This window comes from Aphis gossypii, chromosome 1, assembly GCF_020184175.1.
Source record: "Aphis gossypii isolate Hap1 chromosome 1, ASM2018417v2, whole genome shotgun sequence".
NCBI classification, from domain to species: Eukaryota; Metazoa; Arthropoda; class Insecta; order Hemiptera; family Aphididae; genus Aphis; species Aphis gossypii.
This window is the reverse complement of record NC_065530.1, coordinates 76843308-76867066: the sequence shown is the minus strand read 5'-3', so window position 1 is coordinate 76867066 and position 23759 is coordinate 76843308. Positions and strand designations below refer to the sequence as shown.

The following is a 23759-nucleotide window of genomic DNA, read 5'->3' as shown; positions in this document are numbered from 1 at the left end:
GAGAATGCGGTAATGATAGGCGTAGTTTAACGAAAACGACTATCACATACGCGCGTGATTGAAAAGAAAAATCCTATCAATTCTCCGCTGGCGTTTTGTTAGAATATTTTTATTTTTGAATTACGCAATCCATCCAATAGAGTAATACTCTCGCCCATGTACCACACTTGCCATAATATGTTGTATCGTCACCAAGTGTACCTTATTGCGAGGCGATATAGTATTATTTTTTTCACTATCCCCTACAGCACATACATCCAGCCCTCTTCCATACGTCCAATATACACGCGTATCTCATACGCGCTCACACAAACACGTAAAATATAATATAATATATGTGTAGTATTTTCGTATAATATGATAAAACTCCGTTGTCCTTTTTTAATACTTTGTCCTGTACTGCTCCTTAACCTCAAATCCTTCGTTCTTCGCTTCTCCACCCCAGCCGTGGCCCGTCCATCATAAACCCATCGTCACCACCGACCCGGCACACCCGGTCAAAGTTGAAGGGTTCGAGCCCTTTGTGCGATAACAGGTCCGGAATAACAAAACGAACGAAGCTCGTAGCCGCGGCTCATCACGTATTCTGGTCCGTCATCGTGCAGACGACTCTCGTACACACCGCGCGCGTCGTCCGCGGACCCGCAGGCCACCAAAGACGAGCTTTTGCCGCGACTCGTCTTTCGTCCACCTCACCCGCGATCCGCGATCGGATAAGCGTTGGCGTAGTGTCCTGCGTGACACGTAATCGAATACAATATACATCCATAGAATAATAGGTATATATATATATAACTGTCGATTAACGTGCAATGTTATTGTACTCATACGTACTGCGTGTCTGTTTTCAGCGATTTTATAACAACTTTAGGATCCATTTTTAACCTTATTTATCGAATTAATTTTTTTTTTTTTTTTTTTGTGAAACAGCAACTACGCGATTGGTTAATATAAAAATTATTGAAAATAATTCAACAATAGTTAATATTTTGATCGGGGTAAATGATTTTACCTTAATGATGTATGTTTTTTTTTATTTATATTTTTATTTTTGTGAACTATTTTTGTTAAAGTTCATAAACTTCGAGCGACATTTCCAGTATATAATTGGATCTAGTAGCGACGGCAGTCTAAATTGAAAATTCGCAGTACTTTTTAATACTATTGGAAAAAAATTAAAACAAATAATTGTGACAATTTTAATTTTATTATTAAAATAATTATTTGATAACTCAAATTACAGACCGTCTTCATTTAAAATATGAGTAGTTTTACATCTAATAGAATAGTTATTTAATACGAATTTAACGCACCCATTACAGTACCTACTCTATAACGAGATACAGTCTACACCTACGAAGTGTTTTCTTAGGGCGATTGTAAACTCTACCAGAACCCCAGAATACAGGTCAAGATAAAAAGGTATTAAAAGGTCTAATGTAAACTCCGTCAGTTTAAAAATTCGAAATAAAAAACAAAAAAATGACAGTTGTACAAGATGTTATAAATAGATACACTAATGGAGTAATACAAGACTTGGAATATTTACAAATTATATCACATCATTTTAGTTTATAGATATGACATACCTAACTATATATTTTTGGATTATTTGATATAACGATTATTTATTATGATTTTTTTACTATAATTTAAATATTTAATGTGAACGATATGATTATATTATATTATTATATTATTATTTTATTATTTTATATTGTAATTCTTTTTTAATAATATATCATATTAATATTACTACTACTACTACTTGATTTTCTTCACTGGCGAGTGGCGGAGTTTACATGAACTCAATTTTACCTGTTTTTTTTTCTGGTGGAGTTTACATGCGCCCGTTTCTTACTTGACAGTTTTTCTTAGAATTAATAATTGTTACATTTTTTAATGCACTTCAATAACAAACTAATTATTTAATCTAACACCGAATAATTTTTATAGTTATAGATATAATTGATATTTCCTAATAAAATAATACAAATTATTATTATTGTGCTAATCAAACTATGAATATTATAATTTTCCTTATAAATTAAAATGATTACTTTTTAAAGTAAGTTATAAGAGACAATGAGTAACAAAAAAATGAATATATAATAAAATGTAAAAATTAATTTGAGCACCTATGAGTAGTAATAATATTAAAAATCAATTTTAAATTCTACGACGTAGATATATATATATTATGTAAAGTGAACAATTTCATTTAACATTATTTAATATTGTATTTATATCATTAAAAAATTTAATAACCTATGTTTATTTAATAAATATTAGGAATCTTATAATTAATATTATTTAAATCTCGAGCTTGATCAAAATTAACCAAATACGTGTTATTGATACTTAGATAATACATTCTAAATAATTTATTTAGAGCAATTAATCGATAATTATATTCTATTATGATTTTCAAATAATACAGAAAATAATTCCAAGCTTAAATTGTGCAAAACTCAACAAATTAAAAAACTGTCATTTTAATCAGCAATCAGTATTATTTAAGTTGAATCGTATTTATGAATTCTTGGGGTTTTGTATTGTCGACAAAAGTTTTGACGCTATCTGTTCCAAACGGTTCAACAGTAATTTACACGAGACTTAATTTGTTTGCTTATTTTTTATCCTCTATACTATATAATAATAGTTCTTAATTGGATTTGTCAATCTTGAAAGTGGTTTACTTTGGAAAGTTTTTTTTTTTTTAATATTTTAAGACATTTAAATCATTCATCTGTATTTATGGTGAACCATAAAAATAAAAATATCTCTGTCATTTCCAAACTCTGGAGATTACTGAGCAACGTCAAAAGTGACTTTGGCCATTTTCTCTGGTTTTAATTATTAATAACAACGAAATTCAAACTAATAATTTCGACGACACTGGAAAAATTGTTGAATGTAGTTTTTTTTTTTTTAATTTTTGAATAGAAAATAATAAAATAATATTATGTTTATATGTGTAATTTTTTTATACTAAGTTAATTTAATACTTGTTTTCATATTACCCTAAACTTGACAAGTTAATTTTTTTTTAAATATTGAAAATTTTAAATTTACTTTACTGTATTAATTATTTTTATTGTTTGTCCCACATTAGCTATTTTCTGTAATGAAAAATTAATTAAAAAACTATTGATTTATTATATAAATATGTATCACATATTATGTAACCTAGTTTTAGTTATTATTGGTACCATATATTTTATTCAAACGATATTTTTTTAAATGTTCTGATTTAATAAACTGTAATTGATCACACATAATAATTTTAAATTGTTTCATTACACATTGAGTATTATTTTTGCAAAAATATAAAATAATAAGTAGTATGAAATGTTTCTATATTAATTCTTCGAATTTGTCGATAGTAAAAAAATGATTTATGTAAGTATCTTTATACTCAATACTCAATACCCATCATAAACATATAAAACAACTAGATAGCGGACTGCGTACTTATTACATTTCCGTAGGAAAGTTGAAGTCGTGTTGCCATATTCTAACAGGACAATGTTTACAAAATAACACAATGGATAAGATATATATTTATTAGGTATAAATATATTATTATATTAATTTATAATAAAACAAAAAACGAATTTATTTTCATAGTATAAAATTTTATAAACATTGCCCTGTTATAGTACACATGGCTGCTGACTTCAATTCTATCGTGCAGTCCACTATCTAGTTGTTTTATATGTCTAAGATATCCACTCATTCAGTAAATTATAAACTATGTTTTATATCAATATTATCTATAAAACACGCCATAATTTGTTTCTTTAACATAAAATAAAAGTAACATAAATCTTGTTCATGAGAAAATTCATGATTTTATACATACATTTAATAATTAATATGTCTGCAATGTAAATTAACCACGTAGTCGTGCCAAAACCAGGAAACGATCTAAAAATGACAGCGCGTCAGGACGGTTGATGTTGATGTATGTTTAGGTAGCTGAAATTATTTCGTCTCATTACCGTTTTATACGGGCGTGCCTGTGACGTGGATCCTAGCCAAAAGGCGAACAACTTCTGCACTTGAAAATTGATTTGGGTCGCACTCGTTCTAAGCGTTTCAGCCCCTCCGTTTTTCACCCCTTCATATATTATGATACGTGAGTTGCTTCTCATCTTGTTATTAAAATTAAAACAAATTTACATATGGATAAATAAATTCTTAACTACACAGGTAGCCAGGTCAGTGTTAAATTAATCAAAGGTATTGTACAAAATATATCATAAATTAATAATAATTTAACCTATTATTCGTGCTATGACTGTTAAATTATATTTTATAATAATTGATATCATTTATTACAATTAATGTTTGTAGAGGTAAATAATCCGTTTTATTTTTAATTAAATACAAAGAAGCGTAATAATATGTTTTTATTATAATTAAATAAAACGTGAATATTTAGAATGATAATTAAAAATTAAATGTAATATACCGAAGACAGATAATATTTTATACTAATACTATAATAAGTATTTATTATTGAAATCAATCTAACATAATAACTATGACTTATAAAACAACGCAACAATCAAGGTCACATTTCTACGAAAATCATTTAAATAAGGATAGTTTAATAAAAGATATTATTATAGAAATATATAATATACAAGTAGATAGATACTATATCCAGTATTGAACAAAAATAATCCAAAAACTATCTAATTAAGATAACTTAAAACAGATCATTTAAAACTTGTATTTTGAAAATAGCATATTTTAATATAAATATAATAATATACAGTATACACACCTACTAATAAAATTTTAAATTTGTACTCATAAATACGTGTATTTTAAATACAATAATTATCTTTATGTTTTTTAGAGAATGAACGATTTACTACAAAATATGTACAGTTAAACGCATAAATAGACTAAATGGACATCTAAATTATTAATAAAATAGGATAATCAATAGGGTATACTACTTGAAAAATTATCACCTTCCCACTTAAAAAAAAAGATGTATACAAATAAAACTGAAAATCTTATCACAAAAAGATAATTTATCTCAAATAACTATTTAATTTAAATGGATACATAAATAGATGTTTAAAATAATTTTACCTAGATTTAAGAGAAAAAAATGAATATTTTCATAAAATAAATTATAATAATGTATAAGTTCGTTGAACTTACTTAAATATTAAAAAAAAAGCTATACGTACCTAGTCAAAAATAAAAAAGTCATACCATAATATTTAGTGGTGTGTTGATGTTATATTATTATTATGAAAAACTAAAGTTTAATAAACCCGACATGTTTTTCCTGTAGAATCCTGTATTAAATCTCTTACGCGCCCCGTCCGGAAGTTTCTAACCACAGTCTTGGGCCACACCGTTGCCGAACGGCTAAATGGATTTCTTATGTAACGCGTCTTCTTATAATGTAATTCAACCGTATGAAGATGACGAGAACGGGTGTGGTGAGACGGTCTAATTGAACGAAAATCCCCGTGACCGTTATTTATCGCGCAATCGAGCGGCGGTGGCGGTGGCCAATCGGTAATCAGGCTCGGGCATGTGTGTCGTGCGTATATGCGGGACTAGCAAAATAGGAATGGGCTTTGTGGGCGCGCGTGGGGTTGGGGAGTAAAGGATGTACAGGACACTGCGGACGGTGGGTTTGTTAGGCAAAGTTTAAAGGGTTCAAACTAATTACTAAGAAAAGGTCGAGGGTCCGAGAGAGGGTTGTGTTTGGCCGTATTGTTTTGGCGGCGGGAAGCGAATATAAGGAGCCAGCCGCAAGACGGTGGCCCGGGCGCCCGGCTTTCTTGGACCGCGCCGCGGCGAAGGAGAAATAGAGTGTGTGCGTGTGTGCATGTATGAGTGTGGGTGTGCGGGTGTACGAACATGTGTGGGTGGACGGAACGGCAGAACCCATATATACACACACTATGGCGCATAGTGCATGCACATACGCGAGCGTATATTACTATGTAAGGAGCATAAAGCCGCTCCGTGTCCATCGGCAGCGGCTGCGGCGGGCAGGGACGGGCATTGTGTTTAACCCTCTCCCTTGAAAACAAGAGAGACCATTAAACAACCGCAGTCGGAGTGGGTAGAAGGAGTAACGGCAGCAGCCACCGGCCTTCGATCAGCGAGCGCGCGCTGCACCGCCGAAACTATTTCGCAGCACCTTAAAAGCGTTTCGAAGCTATAGTCACTGCGGTCGGACAAGGCAGAACGGGGGATGGATTTACATGAATTTCGCCTTTGAACACATTGGAAATTCAAAATATGCCTACTAAAGTATTAGTGTACATCGCGTTATTAATTAAGCGAATTAATCACAATAATGGAACGCCTTAATAATAATATATGGTGGACGAGCGTCTTATATCCAAACTAATGACGGTATTCCACCCTGCAGCCGCCGCTAGACCTGCAGTGTATAATATTATAATAGTCAGATCATGGAAGTAATGTATAAATACGAGCGCATCGTCGATCTTTTAAAACCGTCCGTCCTGTACATTACTCTAATCCAATCCAGATATATTACAAATAGAAAACTTTATCAAATAATACACTTATTGTCGAATTATTAAGAAAATACAATATATTATTTATATCGGATTTTATAACCTAACCTAACTTAAACGATACATGATTATTTCAAGTCGTCTTTTAAATATGATTTACTTAACTTGTAATCCAAAAAAAAAAAAAAACTGCTTAAATTTTAGTAGATTATTTTTTATTCTTTTGTAAAGAAATTTGCAGACTATAGTGACTATATTATTATTATTATTAAATTTTTGTTTTGTTTATTTACTGGCAGTTGTTCTAAAATGATATTTATCTATTCAAGTATTCACATAAAAATTGAATGATTTCCACGAAATTCATTTTTTTAGTTAAGTTTGTACTTCTACACATTAATGTCTTTCTACATTATGTGCTTTTATAAATTTTTATTTTACTAGTTATATTAACAAAATGTTTAACTTCATCTGGATATATTATTTCATAATTATTTATACAATATATAAATATATAATAATTATCTTTACTTAATCTAAACTTGTAAACTAATAGTGTAAAAAAAATTATTAATTTATTTTAATAGGTACCTAAGCTTACATTGTCTTCAATAAATATATACCTACATCTTTTTTCAATTAAAAAAAATAGTATGCGTATTAATTACCAAAGTAAATTTAATAATAAAAATCTTATTTTAGCATTAAGAAGAAATAGACGTTTTGATGTATGTACTCTAGGCTTGTAGAAACTTATAAGTAGTTACTGTTCACCAAAATCCAGGAGATTGTATACTTTGTTTACTAGTTCATCTCATTGCTATTGAGTTATATGTGCGCATCTTCCACTTTTATCCGCCACCACTCACCGTTTCCTGTAAGGGGAAAGAAGAAACTCTTTGGGAGTGATTTCCTTAAGTGCTTTATCGACATCTTCATTCATATAAATTCCGTGGCCACCCCACGTAATAAAATAAAAACATACATCGGAGGAGGGGTATAAGGATAAGAGAAAAAAAATGCTCTAGCAAATAGTTCGATTTTTTGGTCTTTTATAACGTGTCCGGTCTTGTCAGAAACATCACTAAATTATTATTTTTTTTCAACCCGCAACATGTAAACGCCTATCCGAAAGTATTATGTGCCATAAACATGTTTGTTGGATTTATGGTTTTCATAAGAAGCTGAATTAGACTTTCCCCTTGACTAGTTTCTTTTGTGAATAATATTGTTTTGTTATTCTTTTCTGGTAGACAAATCTCAACTTTAATGTCGAGTCAACCTTTTTTCGATATTATAAATAAATAAATATATTGGGGACACACAGTTGGGACAAAAATATAGTATAGAATACAATGTGTGAGTGGTTGTGTGTATAGTATATATGTATCAGTTTTTTTTTTAACAACGATAACAATATAATAAAATCATAAAACTATAATAATAATATTCCCAGACTTTAGTGGTCAATAAAAAGACTCAATTAAAATGTCAAGTTGGGTAAAAATAAAAAGATAGTAGTGCATCCCCTCACGTTGTAACGCAATAAAAACCCTAAAGAATTACAATAGGTCGGAAGTCTGAACATACACTATAATATTATTATATTTAATATTATTATCACCAATAGTATAAATTCGAGGTTAGATATTTATCTCACAATAGCTTTACTCTTGAGCTCAACAAAAAATTGAATGACAAATGTTCATTATTTTATATAAATCTAAATAGTCTAGAATTCCCCTAATATAATTTAATTATCTTAGATAGGTACCACCTACATATATAATTAAATATTTGTTTTAATAATTGTTGGCCTAACAATATAAGCTATTATAAATAATTCATCAGTGATATTTTGTTATACCTAGTAAACAATTCAATAATTAACATAATATTTTATTTTTAAGTAATAATTATAAATTATAATTTAAAAAGATTCATTAGAAAGATAACGCTATTGTTTAAATTAAATACTCATAATAGTAAAGCAATACTATGCAATATAAAAATATGAGTATTAAATAAAAGTACAAAATATATTCGATCTAGTATATTCTATGGTTTAATTAACTTTTACATAATTATTTAAAGTTATTACAATTCATGAGTTTCTTATATCAGATCAAATAATATAAACTATTTTGTATTTTAATAGACTAATTTTGTTATTATTGTTAAATATGTGCCGTTACATTCATAATTAAAACGAATCTGTATATAAAATTTTTTAAATTAATTGATTGTGGTGTTAAACATAAAAAAAATTAAAAAATAATAGTTCAATTATTGGTGGTATTTATTACATGTAAAGAAATTTAACTTTGTTGTGGTAGATACCTGAAAAGGAAAAATGACCCTAAAGCTATTGCCATGAATGCATAAACACTGCGTGCCGCCCCACACGTCTATTTAGCGCCGTTAATATGCGCGCAGGATACGCGGGACTATGTAATAAATGGTCGTTTCTCTCTCTCCTTCGGTTAGGTATCCTTTAAGGAACGAGGCATCTTAAAGACTAATTGGTTATAATTAGCCAGCGGCAAGCCCGTGTGCGTATTGTGTTGCCTCGCGAAGGGATGAATAGTTGGTCCTGCTCTTTAAAACGGAAGGAAAACGTTAGGGACGGAGGGTAAAATTCACAGATGTGCCGTTATTTACGATCGGGTCACCTAACCCTTGTAATGCCAACATAACGACTTGGCCGCTATGTATTATTACCGGTTATTATTATACACATAAGGCAGCCGGCGGAGGGCGGCACTTCTTAGTCGGCCCGTCGGGAGATTTATGTTGGTAGCAGGTCGTCTTAAGTGCGCTGTGTTCCCCCCTGATTTGTCTCTACTATACATGTGGAATGTCATTGCCGCTCTTATGCCACATCGACGTAGATGAGGGAAGACCAAGCCGAATTTAGGACACTTGGACAACGAAGACGGTGTTAAATGATTTCTAATAACTCTTGTTAACCAAATGCTATTCCAAATGGCGAATTCCGAGTTAATCGCTTGAAGCCAGTAACAAATATCTCATGTACCTACTTCATCGTTCTAACACTTTGACTCTTGAGGATACCTGAGTTGAAATTCTGTGGTTAAGTAAAATGGTAAATACGAAGAATAATCATTTAATATCTACTATATACCTATACAAAACTACATTTTTAGTTTATGATTATTATATAATGTAAACCAGATGAAGTTTTTATATATCATTAATTTCATTACACATGATATTTAAATTATTTTTAAGAAATAATAAATATAATTATAGGTAATGTTATGTTATTATTTTGAAAATAGATTAAAATACAATTTTTAGTATGTCGGTAATACGAACTTATTAAAGTTTTAATTATTTTTAAATGAAATTGTTTATTAGGTACATATTTTAATACAACTAATAATTTGGTAATTTAGTTGGTTATTTCAGCAAATTAAAGTAACTAAATATCGATGCATATAAGGGACTAAAAATCGTACGCTCGATTTTTTTCAAAATCGTTTTATAAGTTCATTAGGTTATCATGGTCACCTTTTTTATTCAGTAAAATATTATGTATGTCAATATAACAGTTAAAACGTGTTATTTTGATATTTTAATTTTTGTATTTTAGCACAGGATATTTTTTTTTATTTCGTTTATGGTGTGCACATATATCATTTTCTAAAATAATGAAACATACTAAACTTGTTACTTTTATTAACAGCAATTCTGTCAATGTAATGTTTTAGATAATTTTTTTTTTATTTTGTATTTATCTATTTATAAAACACGAATATGACATATCATTAGAATCATTGATTCAAGTTAAAGTATACTAACGTTTATTACCTATTTATATCATAAGATAACACGTGCGTGTGAATAATGAACACGTGATACAATGATACATAGCATATTATAAAACATTTAACTTCGTAAAAGGTGATTTCAAAGTTGAAATAATTGTTAGGCGTATAAGAGGCATTTAATGAAATTTACAATCCAACAGTATAGTTTACACGAATTTTCTACTCCCTTTCTTAAGAAAACGAGGGTGTCTAATTATTCACAGTTATATCAGCAAAATGCATATATTTCAGGATGTGAAGCGACCAACTTTTGCACAGTCTGATTCCTTAATTATGGTACAGTCGGAAGCTCTCTGGAGATTAAAACTGTTATGCACATGCTATGTTCATGTATATATATATATATACATGTCTTATATCGTATGATCTTTATTAAGCGAGAAGCTGTAAGAAACGTGTAATATATATATGAACTCAGTGTAAAATGAATAAGAAAAAAACGTATTCGGCGAATTTCAGCGTAATTCACTTTAGAGTTTCCGTTTTGAATGATATTGGATTATACCGGAATTCACTATAGGTGACGATAAGTAACGGAATAAGAAGAACAGCTTTGGCGGGTCGGGGTACACCCTTGGAAGCTGCGGTTTCTTGGTCTGCCGGACTTGATAAAGGTTTTACGCTATAGTATGGTACAGCTGTAAGGGTTTCCAGTGTAATCAGCATTTTGGTGACCACAAGCACCGTGGGTCCGCAACATAACGGCTACCGAACCTCTCAAAAACGGTCTTTAATTACAAACGCGAGAACATATTAGGATCTAAAGGAGAGAGGGTGTTCGGTGTATTTTGGCCCCTAAAGTTCGACCCGTGCAAGTACTTAAGAACCCCTAAAGTAAACAACAGGTTATCAAAATTAATTCTTTAACTTTAATACTTGAGTATCTCTTGTTTCTTGATGAAAGTATAAATTGAATTATTTACAGATATTAATCAGTGATTTTTATACATTAAAGTTATACTGCAACTTAAATGGTAAAATTATATTTTTTATACACTATATTATAATTTTCTAACTTATATTTGTTTATAAATATGAATAAATACAAAAATATACATTTTTGGTGGGTAAGTAAATACTACTACTACAACTATTAAAATTAATTATGTGTATAGCATATTACATAGTTTTACACGTTAATATTTTAAAGAGACATTAGAAATAGATACTTTACCAAAAATGAGGATTTTATAGTATTGTAATTTTCAAATAGTAATTAACGCATAATAATACGTTTTAGTGTTGAATATTACGTAGTAAATACATATTAACTAATTATTAGTATGGTTCTAGCATGTATATATTTTTAGTATATATTTATTTATTGCCCATATAAATATGTTCGTGTTTATATTATGTTTATTTCCAAAACTACGTCAATGAATATCAATTTGAGCATATACAATCTGATAAATTATTAACTTCGTAGGCGACACATTGATATATAAAAAAACTCCCTTCTCTATTGGTTTATATTGCAGTTGAGTTTTATTGATATGCTTGGCCTTTGTCGTTTGTTACGTTCTTTTTTTTTTATTTTGTTCTGGTTTCCTGTTTTCCCATCTCATCGTTCTCCAAAACACTACAGCCGGTTAGATAAATCCGATTTTTATAGAGATTACAAAACATTTAACCTGTTTTTCTACGAGCAGACTTATTTCCCGGACAACGCCATAAATTTCACGGTCGACTTCACGCTGTGCCCATTTGAAAGACGCGTATTGGGGCGCGGATTCCCGCGACATATCCATCCAATTCCGGTAGGGCGAAAAAATAAAATAAACGCTCCGGGTGAATTCACAAAATGAATGCAAACATAGAAAGTTTAAAAATTATTAGAAAATCACTCTGTCTCAAGACTTTTACAGTTCGTATAAATCAAATTAAATAAACATGGCGTGAAAAAATATCAAGAAATTTCATATATAATATTATTAGTTATTATAGTTATTACTTATTAGAATAAGCAATTTGAACTAACTCTGATAAGTAAGAACTACACATAATCATTCTTTTTAAAATAACATTTTACACAAATTTTATTTTACATATTATTTTATTACCTATCTTAAACTTTTTACATATTTAATGCAAAGATATATATTTTATTATTTGCAATTTTTAGTTATTTATTGCACATATTTAGCAACAATGCTAAGTTGGGATAACAAAAATAATATCTAGCTAAAATAAAAATAATTATTTATCAGATTCAGATACCTAATTATTTTCATTTTTTTTTTTACTTGAAATTCATTAAAAATAAATATATTTCATACTTATTGTAGAGTTTAATCATTTTTATTATTTCATTAACATTAATTTAAAATTTAAATAAACAATTTTAATATTCATTACAGTACTTTAATTGCCAATAAAACATAATAGGTATCATATTTTTTTTATTTTATAACTTCAACACAAGTACCAGGAAGTGCTCTAAGTAAAAAAAATATTTATATTTAAGTTAATAATTTATGAGTTACTTATTATATCTGGCACATATTCATTCAAATACATTCTTCTATTGAACGATTGAGTTAATATTTTTGTTATTTTAACTATGTCATTTTTTTACTTCCGCTTTTTGGAGAAGACTCCAATGCAATATTATATCATTTTTAAAAGATTTAGCGTTTCTTTTTTTTTATATAGGACACTTACCTATACATATCCAAATATTTGGCGTATGGAGTTTAAAATAAGATTATGTTATATAATCACTTTACCGAATTATTTATTTATTAGTATTTAAAAGGTTATATTTATCACTAAATGAACATATCAACATAGAAAAGCAATTCGAAATTGAGATTAAAAGTTTTTCAAATTTTTCCCATTTCTGTCTATATTACCAACACGTTTTTAATCAAAATAGTTGAGTGACCACGATAAATCAGATTCCATTTCCTGATATAAACAGATAAAATGTATAGTGTCTACTAATGTTTCAAAATATTTAACAATAAATATGCTAAAACGTCAAATATTTTTATTTCAAATTCGAGATTAGGATCTTTTTTACACTGTAATTATAGACAACATAAACGTAGATTTTTTTACCCACATATAGTTAATCAATTCGTTCCCTGACGAAAAGTTGTGTGACTTATCAACGTAAAGTACCATACTATAGACTTATACCACAACCAATTAATTAAAAATGCGACCAAAAAAAAAATGCAAAACATTTATACCGTGACTAATTGACGAAAACTTCTTTTATATTTCAATCTTAAACTCTAATGTAGTATTATACCCATAGACTTATAATATTATATAGACCACGCTTTAGTGAAATTCATTGAAGCCAACGTATGTGCGGGAGAGACAGACTCAGACATTACTTTTTCAGGGAAAACATAAGAATTTATATTAAAATTGGGCATTGTTATAAATGGACAAATTGTTTATAAACTCATTGAAAAAGTAATGTCAGAGTCTTTCTCTCTCTCATATACATTATCGTGTCTATGATCTCTCTCGCACATATGTTGGTTTCATGGTGTTCTACACAAAACGACCGTAATGCGCAGTTTATATATTTTAAATTTATGATTATACCTCACAATTATTATTTATAAGCTAAAAGTGTGCTGCTCTCTAGATGTCAAATACTGCGAAACGTTAGATATTTTCACTGTACATAGATAGCGCTACTAATTATATTATGAAAAAAATCAATATATTTTTTATTCTCACCGAACATTTTCTCCCGATAGATCGCATTCTACTAGAATAATATATTTTTCTCCGACGCTAGATGGCAGCATATAATACATTTCGATAACATAATATTGTTCGCTCACCTGTTTATTAACTGGAGGAAGTATAAGTTTTCTTCGTTTCGTCCAAGGCGAATCTGGAGGTTTAGCAGCAGGACGTTTGGATGGTGGCAAACTGGATGGCAATTCTAAGATGTGTCTAATGGTGTGCTTGGACTTGGGTTTTATCATGATTGTGTTGAACTCAAAACTCTCTTTTGCAGTCTGAAAATAGGTATATTAAAACACAGTTAAAAAAAAATTTTTACAAGATACCGAATTTCTAAAGAACATTAAATTTAACTACAATGTAGAGTAGTGTAAGCAATTAAAAAATATTAGCAAATTATTTTAATGTGAATTAGGAACAAGTTCACAATACCTACATTGAGTACATTCGTAAAAACAATATTATGTTATTTAGTATGATGTTTTTTTTTCTTTTAAGAAAACGTATGTATGTACAACTAATGAACTAAAAATAAATTTAATGGACATTTTAAAGGATCTACCTATCTTTAAAAAAAAAATACTATTTATACTAGAACAATATGAACAAAAATTGAATACGAATTAAATTCGATTAAACTATACAGAACCAATAGTAAAATAAAATTTTAATTTTAATTTTTATATTCCCTTTTTGTAAACATTTTAAAAACTTTAAATACAAATGTATCATTAATACTAATCCCTAGAGGAATTAAATTTTAAATCATAAAACGGTTTTAAAATTAATTATATGACATCATTTACCGAATGTTTTATGGATTTTGTGAATTTAAAATTAAAAACCTATTTTAACAATCATAAAATAATAATATTAAGTGTCTGTTTCGATGTTTACAGATATACCTATGTACATAAATAATAAATTAATTTTAATTCTGAGTTAATATTGATAATTTAATTATATAATCATAATACTTATCCTATATGAGAATTAAATTTTTGAGTTATTTCTCATCTATGGCTAAAACGTTAACTTTGTTAAATAATTTTTAAAAATGTTTTGAAAATTTGTATATTTTGTTTTTAATTTAATTTATTTTTGTGCTAATACATAAAGAAAATTTAATTCGTAGTTAGATATACCGATTACTTATACAATTAACCAAAGCAACACTAAATAATTAATAATTAGAGTTTATTCAATGGGAACAATAAATAAAAAAAAATATTAAAATATGTATTTTTATATGTTTAAAAAATCTTTTATTTTCATCGAGCAAAAAAATAAAATCTATTAGGTAACTACACAAACAAATGGAGACTTTTAGACTTTTGTTTTGATTTCAATGTAAAGAATCATAAGTAGCGGCTCTGACATATAAAGAGTATAACACAGTAACCTCTTAATAACTGCATAGCAGTATATCACTGTAATTAATGTAATAAAATTTGAATTTAAAATTTATTCACAAGAAAAATGATTTTGAGTGGAGCCAGACCATTTGGTACAGAGTGGGGCACTAAAACTTCCGATTTTCAAAGTTAAATTCAAAAAAAAAAAAAAACGAATAAAAATTAATTATTATAATGAAGTACATAACTTGCCATTTATTTTTTAAAAATTATGTCCTCGAGATGATGGATAAATTTAACGATAACACATTTTTTTCATCCAAGACGTTCTTGGACTCTTTTTATGAGGCGACCCTGACAGCAGCGACATTTTAAGGTGTACGAATGGTTTTTTATCGTATAAGCCTTTTTTTAGTCTTAACGTATGGTACCGAATCATGACATTTAAAATTAAAACGAAGACGTATTGAAACACTAGCACTGTACCGAAACTCGTTATTTTTGTAAAACTATTTTATGGCATTAGCACGTTGCTCGATGCCTCAATGCTCACCACTCCACTGTTCCATATTTACTAAATGTCTGAATACCAAATGAGCGATGACATGTTGTCTTTAAACTAATAATATTGAAGAATTCTTATCTTAATTACTACTGAGAAAATCTATTTTTAAAATCGGCCGTCTGAGTGCCCCACCGTGTATTACTTAAAGCTGTTTACTGATTATTTTGAAAAATTCCGAAAATCTTTTTTCTATCAAAATGTATACTTAAATAGGCTAAATATGAATGATAACAAATTTAATTTGAGATACCTATAATTTATATGTCATTAATGGTTAAACGGAAATCGTATTATAGCAGGTCTCATCTTGCCGTATTACTCAACAATAGGCGCACAAATCAACTAAGTTCGTCTTGGAATCAATCCCCAAGTGTGGAACTCGGCTATAATATGTTGTAGGTAAACACGCAAGCGAAATTTCATCCTTGTTTTCAATGGCTGTGGTAAAACACACCAATGAAAAACAATCCAGAGAAAAATACACGTTTTATCAATTTTTATTTCAATAAAGTTAATCGAATTGACATAAAGCATTCTTCTATCCTGCATAATATTATCACGTAAGTAAAAAATATTATGATTACCATCACAAAAAGTTTTTATTGATTTATATTTATATCTACAGGTAGTTAGTATCCAATGTTTTTCTATAAACTTTTGATTTTTTTCTATAATATTAAACTAATACTTTATAAACAGACAATTTTCATGAAATTTCATTTTATTATTAATATTATATAAGATTAAAGTACCTATTTAATATTTCAACAACTTGAGTTCTGTAAATGCTTACAATTGTTTTGAGCTGTAGTTGCTAGTTATTCGTATTCAAAAATGTTAAAATATTTTTTGACTATTTTGGTAACATTTGTATTATTCTTTATAAATTCGAGTACCTATATATTAACTCTACCTATATTATCCAAATCATATCTACAACACAATAAATTCATCTTATTTTATGATTTTATGACACAAATTTGTTTTGATTTTAAAAACTAATAAAAATATATCATAACAGCTAATATTAGTATATTAAGTATGTAATAATAATAACAAAACAGTTCTAAAATAATAAATGTATTATATTAATCGAAAAAATGAACAATTTAAATAACTATCATGGAAATTAATAAAATGTTTTTTTAATTTAACTCTATAATTGAGTCAATTGTTGTTCAAAAGTAGATTCAACGAATTGACCTACAATTATACTGTTATTTAATCCATTCTAAAATTAAATTATTTGTGAATGACAATAAAACTGTGCCTATAAATAATAATAGAACTAGCACAATGCTTAATAACTCCATATTGGTCATCTACTAAAGGTGCAGTGATTACATTCAATTAGGTCTCAGGTAGATACGTGTAAAAATGTGAATAATGTATGTATAACATATATTATGATAACTTATTTTAGACAAATTAAATGTTGTATACCTTCAGATATTAGAGAATATTATAGTGAAATAATTTATAGTTAGGGTTTTAATAACTGTTAATTTTCCTAAAAAATCTTGGTATTTCTTACTATTTATTTATTGACTCGTAGGTTTGGATTAATTGGATTACCTAAAGGTTATTAGCTTGACTATGTTATTAAATTTGACTAGAAGCCATCCATTATAGGTTATTATTTACCTATATTTTTGTTTTTGTTCAATAAAACACATGTACTTTAAATTATAAAAAAAGGTAAAGCTATTAATTAAATTTTAGTTATTTTTTTCGTTAGTTAATTTATTTGTCATTTTCTTTTGAAGCTCATTAGCAGACATCTATTGTTTGATAAAAGACGTGTGTAAGAAAAGTAAGTAAATGTTTGTGTAATTTATTAATTTTTTATTTTTTATATTTTAATTGTATAGTATACCTAATCTCATTGTACTATAAATGCATTAAAAGATTTAAACTAATCGTTTTATCAAAACATTCAAAACATAACAATTAACCCTTTATGACAAAAAATATATAAAAATAAATGTAAATATGTATATTCTTAATTGTTTTAAACTTAATCTAAATATTATTGATTTTATTGTTTTTTGTAGAACCTTTTATTCATTCTTATAAAATTATTCCATTCATTATAAATTAAATTAGTTATGTTTATAAATGGTTGAAACCAGTTTAAACAATATAGAAGCTAGTAAGTATCTAATGGCTAATATATGTATACTTGAAGGCTTTCAAAATTATCTATTAAGTAGTATTCGATAAAAATGTAATGAATGTAAACATTTCATAATACGATATCAACATTTTGAATTCTAATATTCATCTTAGTGAAATAAAATTAAAAGTTCTGGGAAAATTTTCATGATAAGATTAAATTAATTTTAATATAGATAAAAAAATGTTATTAAGCTTCGTTATTTTTATATTTATGTATTGAATACTTAATTAATTATTTGTACTGTAGTACTGATCATAAATGATAATATAAATTAGAAATTTTGAAATTTATACTTGAATTTTAAGCATAAGTAAAATATTATTTACTATAGATAAATTATATTTATAATATTGATTGTTGATTTATAATAATAATAAATATTATGAATGTATTTTATTTATATAGAGTTTTTGTTAATAAGATATACTAATAAAAAATCCAAAGAATTTTGATAAAATATAATTATAAATACCTAGTAAATAATAGGTATAATAATTATTAAGTATAATATTTGATTTAAGAAAATTACATAAAAGGTTTTGTCTCATTAAATTAAATTTCTGTATTTGTATGTTTAGTTGACTTCATCGACCGTACAATATGAATTCGGAGAATATTTTCAACGGTAGGCCAGTGGCTCTTAACTTATCGACGTATAAGCAATTAGGCTACTATCAACTATTAGACCCAAAGGGACCGTATTTATACGGATGCCATTTTTACAGAACTATTCTGAAAATATTTCTCTTGGTTGTCCAATTTATTACGATTTTTGGGGTGATGGGATTCTTTATAGAGATAGAAGATAGTGATGCTAACAATGGTAAATCGAATTCCTTCGAATTGATTATTATCCTAACAAATTGTACTCTATCATCGTTGAAAATCTATACACTCATATCAAATACAAAAATAATTTGGGATCTCTTCGACCTCACATGTATAGACTTTTTAAAATGTTCTCGACATAGTGAATTGATCACGGAAAATTTTGTGACACGTTGTAAAAAGTCAACTGAAATCACAAAGTGGATAGCTCGTTCTTTTCTCATAGGACTAATTTTATGGGTGATGGGACCTTTCATCGCTAATGAAGAATACACTGCGCCCAACACTAGTCACCGATATCAAAATATTATCAACATTAAGTTCCCGGTAACAGTGAAGACCTATAACAATTACTACTTTGTGTTTTATTTGATGGAAGTGGCTGTAGGATTTTGTATAGTTTATGGTTCAATTTTAGTAGACGCTTTTCTCATGTCATTTTGTTGGATTATTTCTGCACAATATCAATCGATCACTAAAGCATTTGCAACATTTGGACATAAAAATGAATTAAGTTCTCCGGAAGGTGAGGGAATCATTATTATTTTTTAAACATAGTGAAAATAAATGGTGACTTTTATTTTAGCAATTTATAAAGATTTCAAATCAATTATAATCGATCATCAAAATGTTTATTTGTAAGTACTTTTTTCTGTATTTATTATTTTTTATTTTTTTACACAGAAATTATAAAAATCTAAAATGTACTTAACTTTTATATGTGTGTGTGTAATATATATATATTTAGAAGATAGTACATTATTCATAATAAATAATATACCTACACTTGTCTACTTATAACTTATAATTTATAAGTACTTACTTTCAAATTAAAATGGTTTTAAACAATGTTTTACATATTAAGACACAGTTAAGACTTGTTTGTATTAGGAAATACAATGATATTGTTATACTTTTCAGAAAAATGAAATCATTTTATGCTGTCGTGCGACCCATTACTCTCATTCATGTTTTTGCTTATTCGTGCTCATTAATTATGTATGCATATATCATCGTAACGGTAATGTACACAAATATTTAATTTTTTTAAACTTTTTATTTAACTTTTTAACAAAAAGCATACACACTTTGTCAAAATTAGAAAATGTTTTCTGAGCATTAAGTAACTATTTATGTACATAGATCTTTCACTCAAAAGAATCGTTCATTATTGCTGAAATAATGAAAATAGTTATGACGGTATCAAATGTCACGATTGAAGTGTTTATCTTTTGTTATTTATTCGAACTTATCGATAACAAAGTAAGGGAGTGTTCAAATAGAACGGCATCATAAATGGTTTGTTATTATTACGGTAATGGTTTATGGTAGAAAGAAGATGTGAACTTTGGATTATACAGCTGTAATTGGACTGGGATGGACATAAAGTTTAAACGACTATTGTTAATGTCAATGAAAATGAACAACGCTAATCGGTTGAAGTTAAAAGCAACGCCAGATGTAACTATCAATCGGCCATTTTTTGCAAACGTATGAATATAATGATGTATTCTAATATAATATAGTTAATAATACGATAAAGTATTTCTATTTTTCATTATTTATTTTATTTTTTATGATGATTTTTAAAATTATAAAATATGTTTTAGGTAATCCACACTTGCTTCAAAATAGTATCAGTTTTAATTCAAACTCGATCCAATGAAGTATTAAACTAAATACAATCGAATAAAAGAGCTATCGATCTACAATAATTGTGATCGTCATTTATCAGAATTCATATCAAAAATATTCTATGTAACGTAAATAAAAATACATACATTATATTATTGCTTGACAGTTAACTATCAATGTTTAAATAAATTCAGTACAGACAATGTAATATATTGCATAGATTTGTGTGAACAATTATTATTATATGTGCCTACAACAATTATACTACTCAGTATTATTTCAACTGTATTTAAAATATATATAATACACAAATACTTAAACACAATTTAATAACAATTGCACACATTATAATAATATTATTTTAATATTTTTTTTTTTTAATTATCGAATTTTTGTAGTCATCATATATGAATTACAATTACAGTTCAAAACAAATAATAATTATTATGAAATATTGACTAGTATACATAAAATAATGCACTATAGTAACATTAGTTACATATTACTATATAAGTATATAATATTAGTACATATATTTTAACAGATATGAAATAAATCGACAAATTTGTATAAATTTTCACATTATTGTTTTAAAAGGTATTTTATAAAAATATTTAAATGCACTAACAATCGTTTGAAATGGCATGTAGCGTGGTGAAATGATTATAAAATTTATATTTAACACACACACACAACGATTTATTTATTAGGTGAGTAATATTTTAATGTCTAATATCAGTAAATACTATAATATAATATCTACTGTATTCAATAGATACTATTTCTATATATTAATTGTGGTTAAATAATTTATTAATATTATATGAAAACTAAATAAGTGTATTTTATTAATTTAGAATGAAGTTTTTATTAGTATTTCTAGAAGATTGAAATTTTGTATGTCAAAGAAAAAATAATTTTGGTCAACAATAGGTTTTCATAAAATGCCGTTTTTATTTTTACAAAAGCATAAAAGCCAAAAATTAATTTATGAAGATCCTAGAATAATAATATTAGTAATATTACTCAACATTATTTTACCAATATTTTTATACTTAAATGAATTTTTTAAATTTATGTTTTAATAAAATATAATTTATTATGTACTATATTAATTTTATCTTGTATCTATTAGTTTTCTTACCATTTTATTTTCATTGAAGAATCTTTGTCTTAATGTAAATAGTCAAAATTGAATCATTTGTGTGAACTGAACTTCATTAACTGAAAAAAAATAACAATAAATTATAATTACAATTCGAAAATTATCGATAAAATATTTTAGGTGAGGGACTGGAGACAATTGAGATTATAATATTATAATAGTTGTTTTTAATTTAAAAGTTACGAATAAATAACACTTCTAAAAAATTGGATACTGAACAAAATATAAATTAGAAATATGTATATATATACCGCAAGTATAATATATTATAATATTTATGCAAATGATGTATATTAATTTATAAAAGATTTTTTTAGACGGCGAATGTGATGAGTACCTAATAACTTCACAAATTTTCTCCCAATTAAAAACATATCCAATTATCCAATTAAAAAAAAAATTATATGACCCCTAAAATATATTATATTTGTTAAAAACATAAATTAACACTGAAAAGTAACAAAAATATGTTATAGCTAATTAAATTTTGATTTTCAAAACCTATACTTTGAACAACCCATATTATACCCAATTATTTAACTCCTATATTACTCAATGATAATATTATATTCTTGCTAGAGCACTATTATTCGTCAGTTAATTATAAAATACAATAACATACTATTCATACAAAATAATTTAAATTGATAAAAACCATTTAATTTTTATTAGTATATTTAGTATGATTGTATAAAGGTATGTATCTACATAATATGTTTACTTTATTGACTAACCAATTTTAAAAGTTAAACTTTTATTATTCTAATATACTTAATATAAATGCATTAAATATTTAAATACAGCTACACAATACCTATTTGAATAAAAAGTAAAGATAAGATGAATTGTAATTTAAAAATAGCAAGAAACTCGCTCTGCTTTATAATAGGTTTCGACTTTGGTGAGGGTACCTCGTAATTGAGTAGCCCACGGCAGTATAATAGATGTGTTAAATTTTAATTCAATGGTATAATCATTTTGTACGAAAAAACAATTTTGTGAGAAAAAATCGGTTGAACTATTGTCTATTTTTAAGAATAAATTATGTCATAACATTGTTTTTAAAATTATTTTATATTTTAATATTTAAATTATCTATTAGTAGTAACTAATTTCTCAATTCAGTTTATAGATTGGGCTGATTGGAGTAATTTTTTTCCAAAAATATCTATGTTATTATATTATAATAATATGTCACATAGCAGTCTAGTATTATATAGTTTTTCTAATAATCGTGTCACAACAGTGAAATAACTATAATCACAAATTAATCGTGCTCGCTGTTGATTATGAATGAGTGAATATAAAAGTAGTCAATTAAAAAAAAACAATACAACTATAGTCTACAACCAAGAGCTACTACACATAAATAATTGTATTGATTCATCCTCCCCTACCAATAACCAAAACGAAGTCCTTATCCAACACGTAACAATATCATACAGACAAATCAAAAAAACGCACACATTGTAATACCATCATTATTGCACCCCTCCAGTCATTAAAATAATTACCTATATATTTATTAAAGTTATAAACATTTTTAATTTTATAATTTTTTAAATATTATCAAATTAATTTTTACTGTTTTTATACTATAGTATAATATAGAAAAAACTCACAGAAAAATTAGGTAATTTAATTTTAAATTGATATATTGATCATATATGTATCTTTATCCGTTATAGTATAGCAATTGTTTGAACCTTTTAAAAGTTTATTTTGTTTTACATACATGACGAGTGGCGTAATAATTGTGGTACAAATGTACTAATCTAAAGGACTATAAGTACACAAGTTACACGATATTTTTTTTTTGTCCATATTGTATAGGTAGTACACATAACCAGCATTGTGTCATAATATTCGTCAATATATGTAAAGATAAAGACGCATTATACATTATGTACTCTATAGAACACACGTGAATTAAA

General features: G+C 27.1%; 2 protein-coding genes across 2 annotated transcripts in view; one reads left to right on the top strand and one right to left on the bottom strand.

The window, feature by feature from the left end:
• LOC114126281 (uncharacterized) overlaps positions 1-23759 on the bottom strand; it is a 230168-nt gene that overhangs the window by 180434 nt on the left and 25975 nt on the right. Inside the window, 2 exon segments of the mRNA XM_050198555.1 lie at positions 14194-14373; positions 21805-21884. Of these exon segments, the coding sequence (XP_050054512.1) occupies positions 14194-14373; positions 21805-21807 (183 nt within the window). The 5' untranslated portion in view covers positions 21808-21884.
• Positions 18798-20522, top strand: LOC114122581 (uncharacterized). Its single transcript, XM_027985268.2, has 5 exons — positions 18798-19551; positions 19612-19663; positions 19947-20046; positions 20169-20288; positions 20358-20522. The coding sequence occupies exons 1-5, from the start codon at positions 18798-18800 to the stop codon at positions 20520-20522; spliced, it is 1191 nt and encodes a 396-aa protein (XP_027841069.2).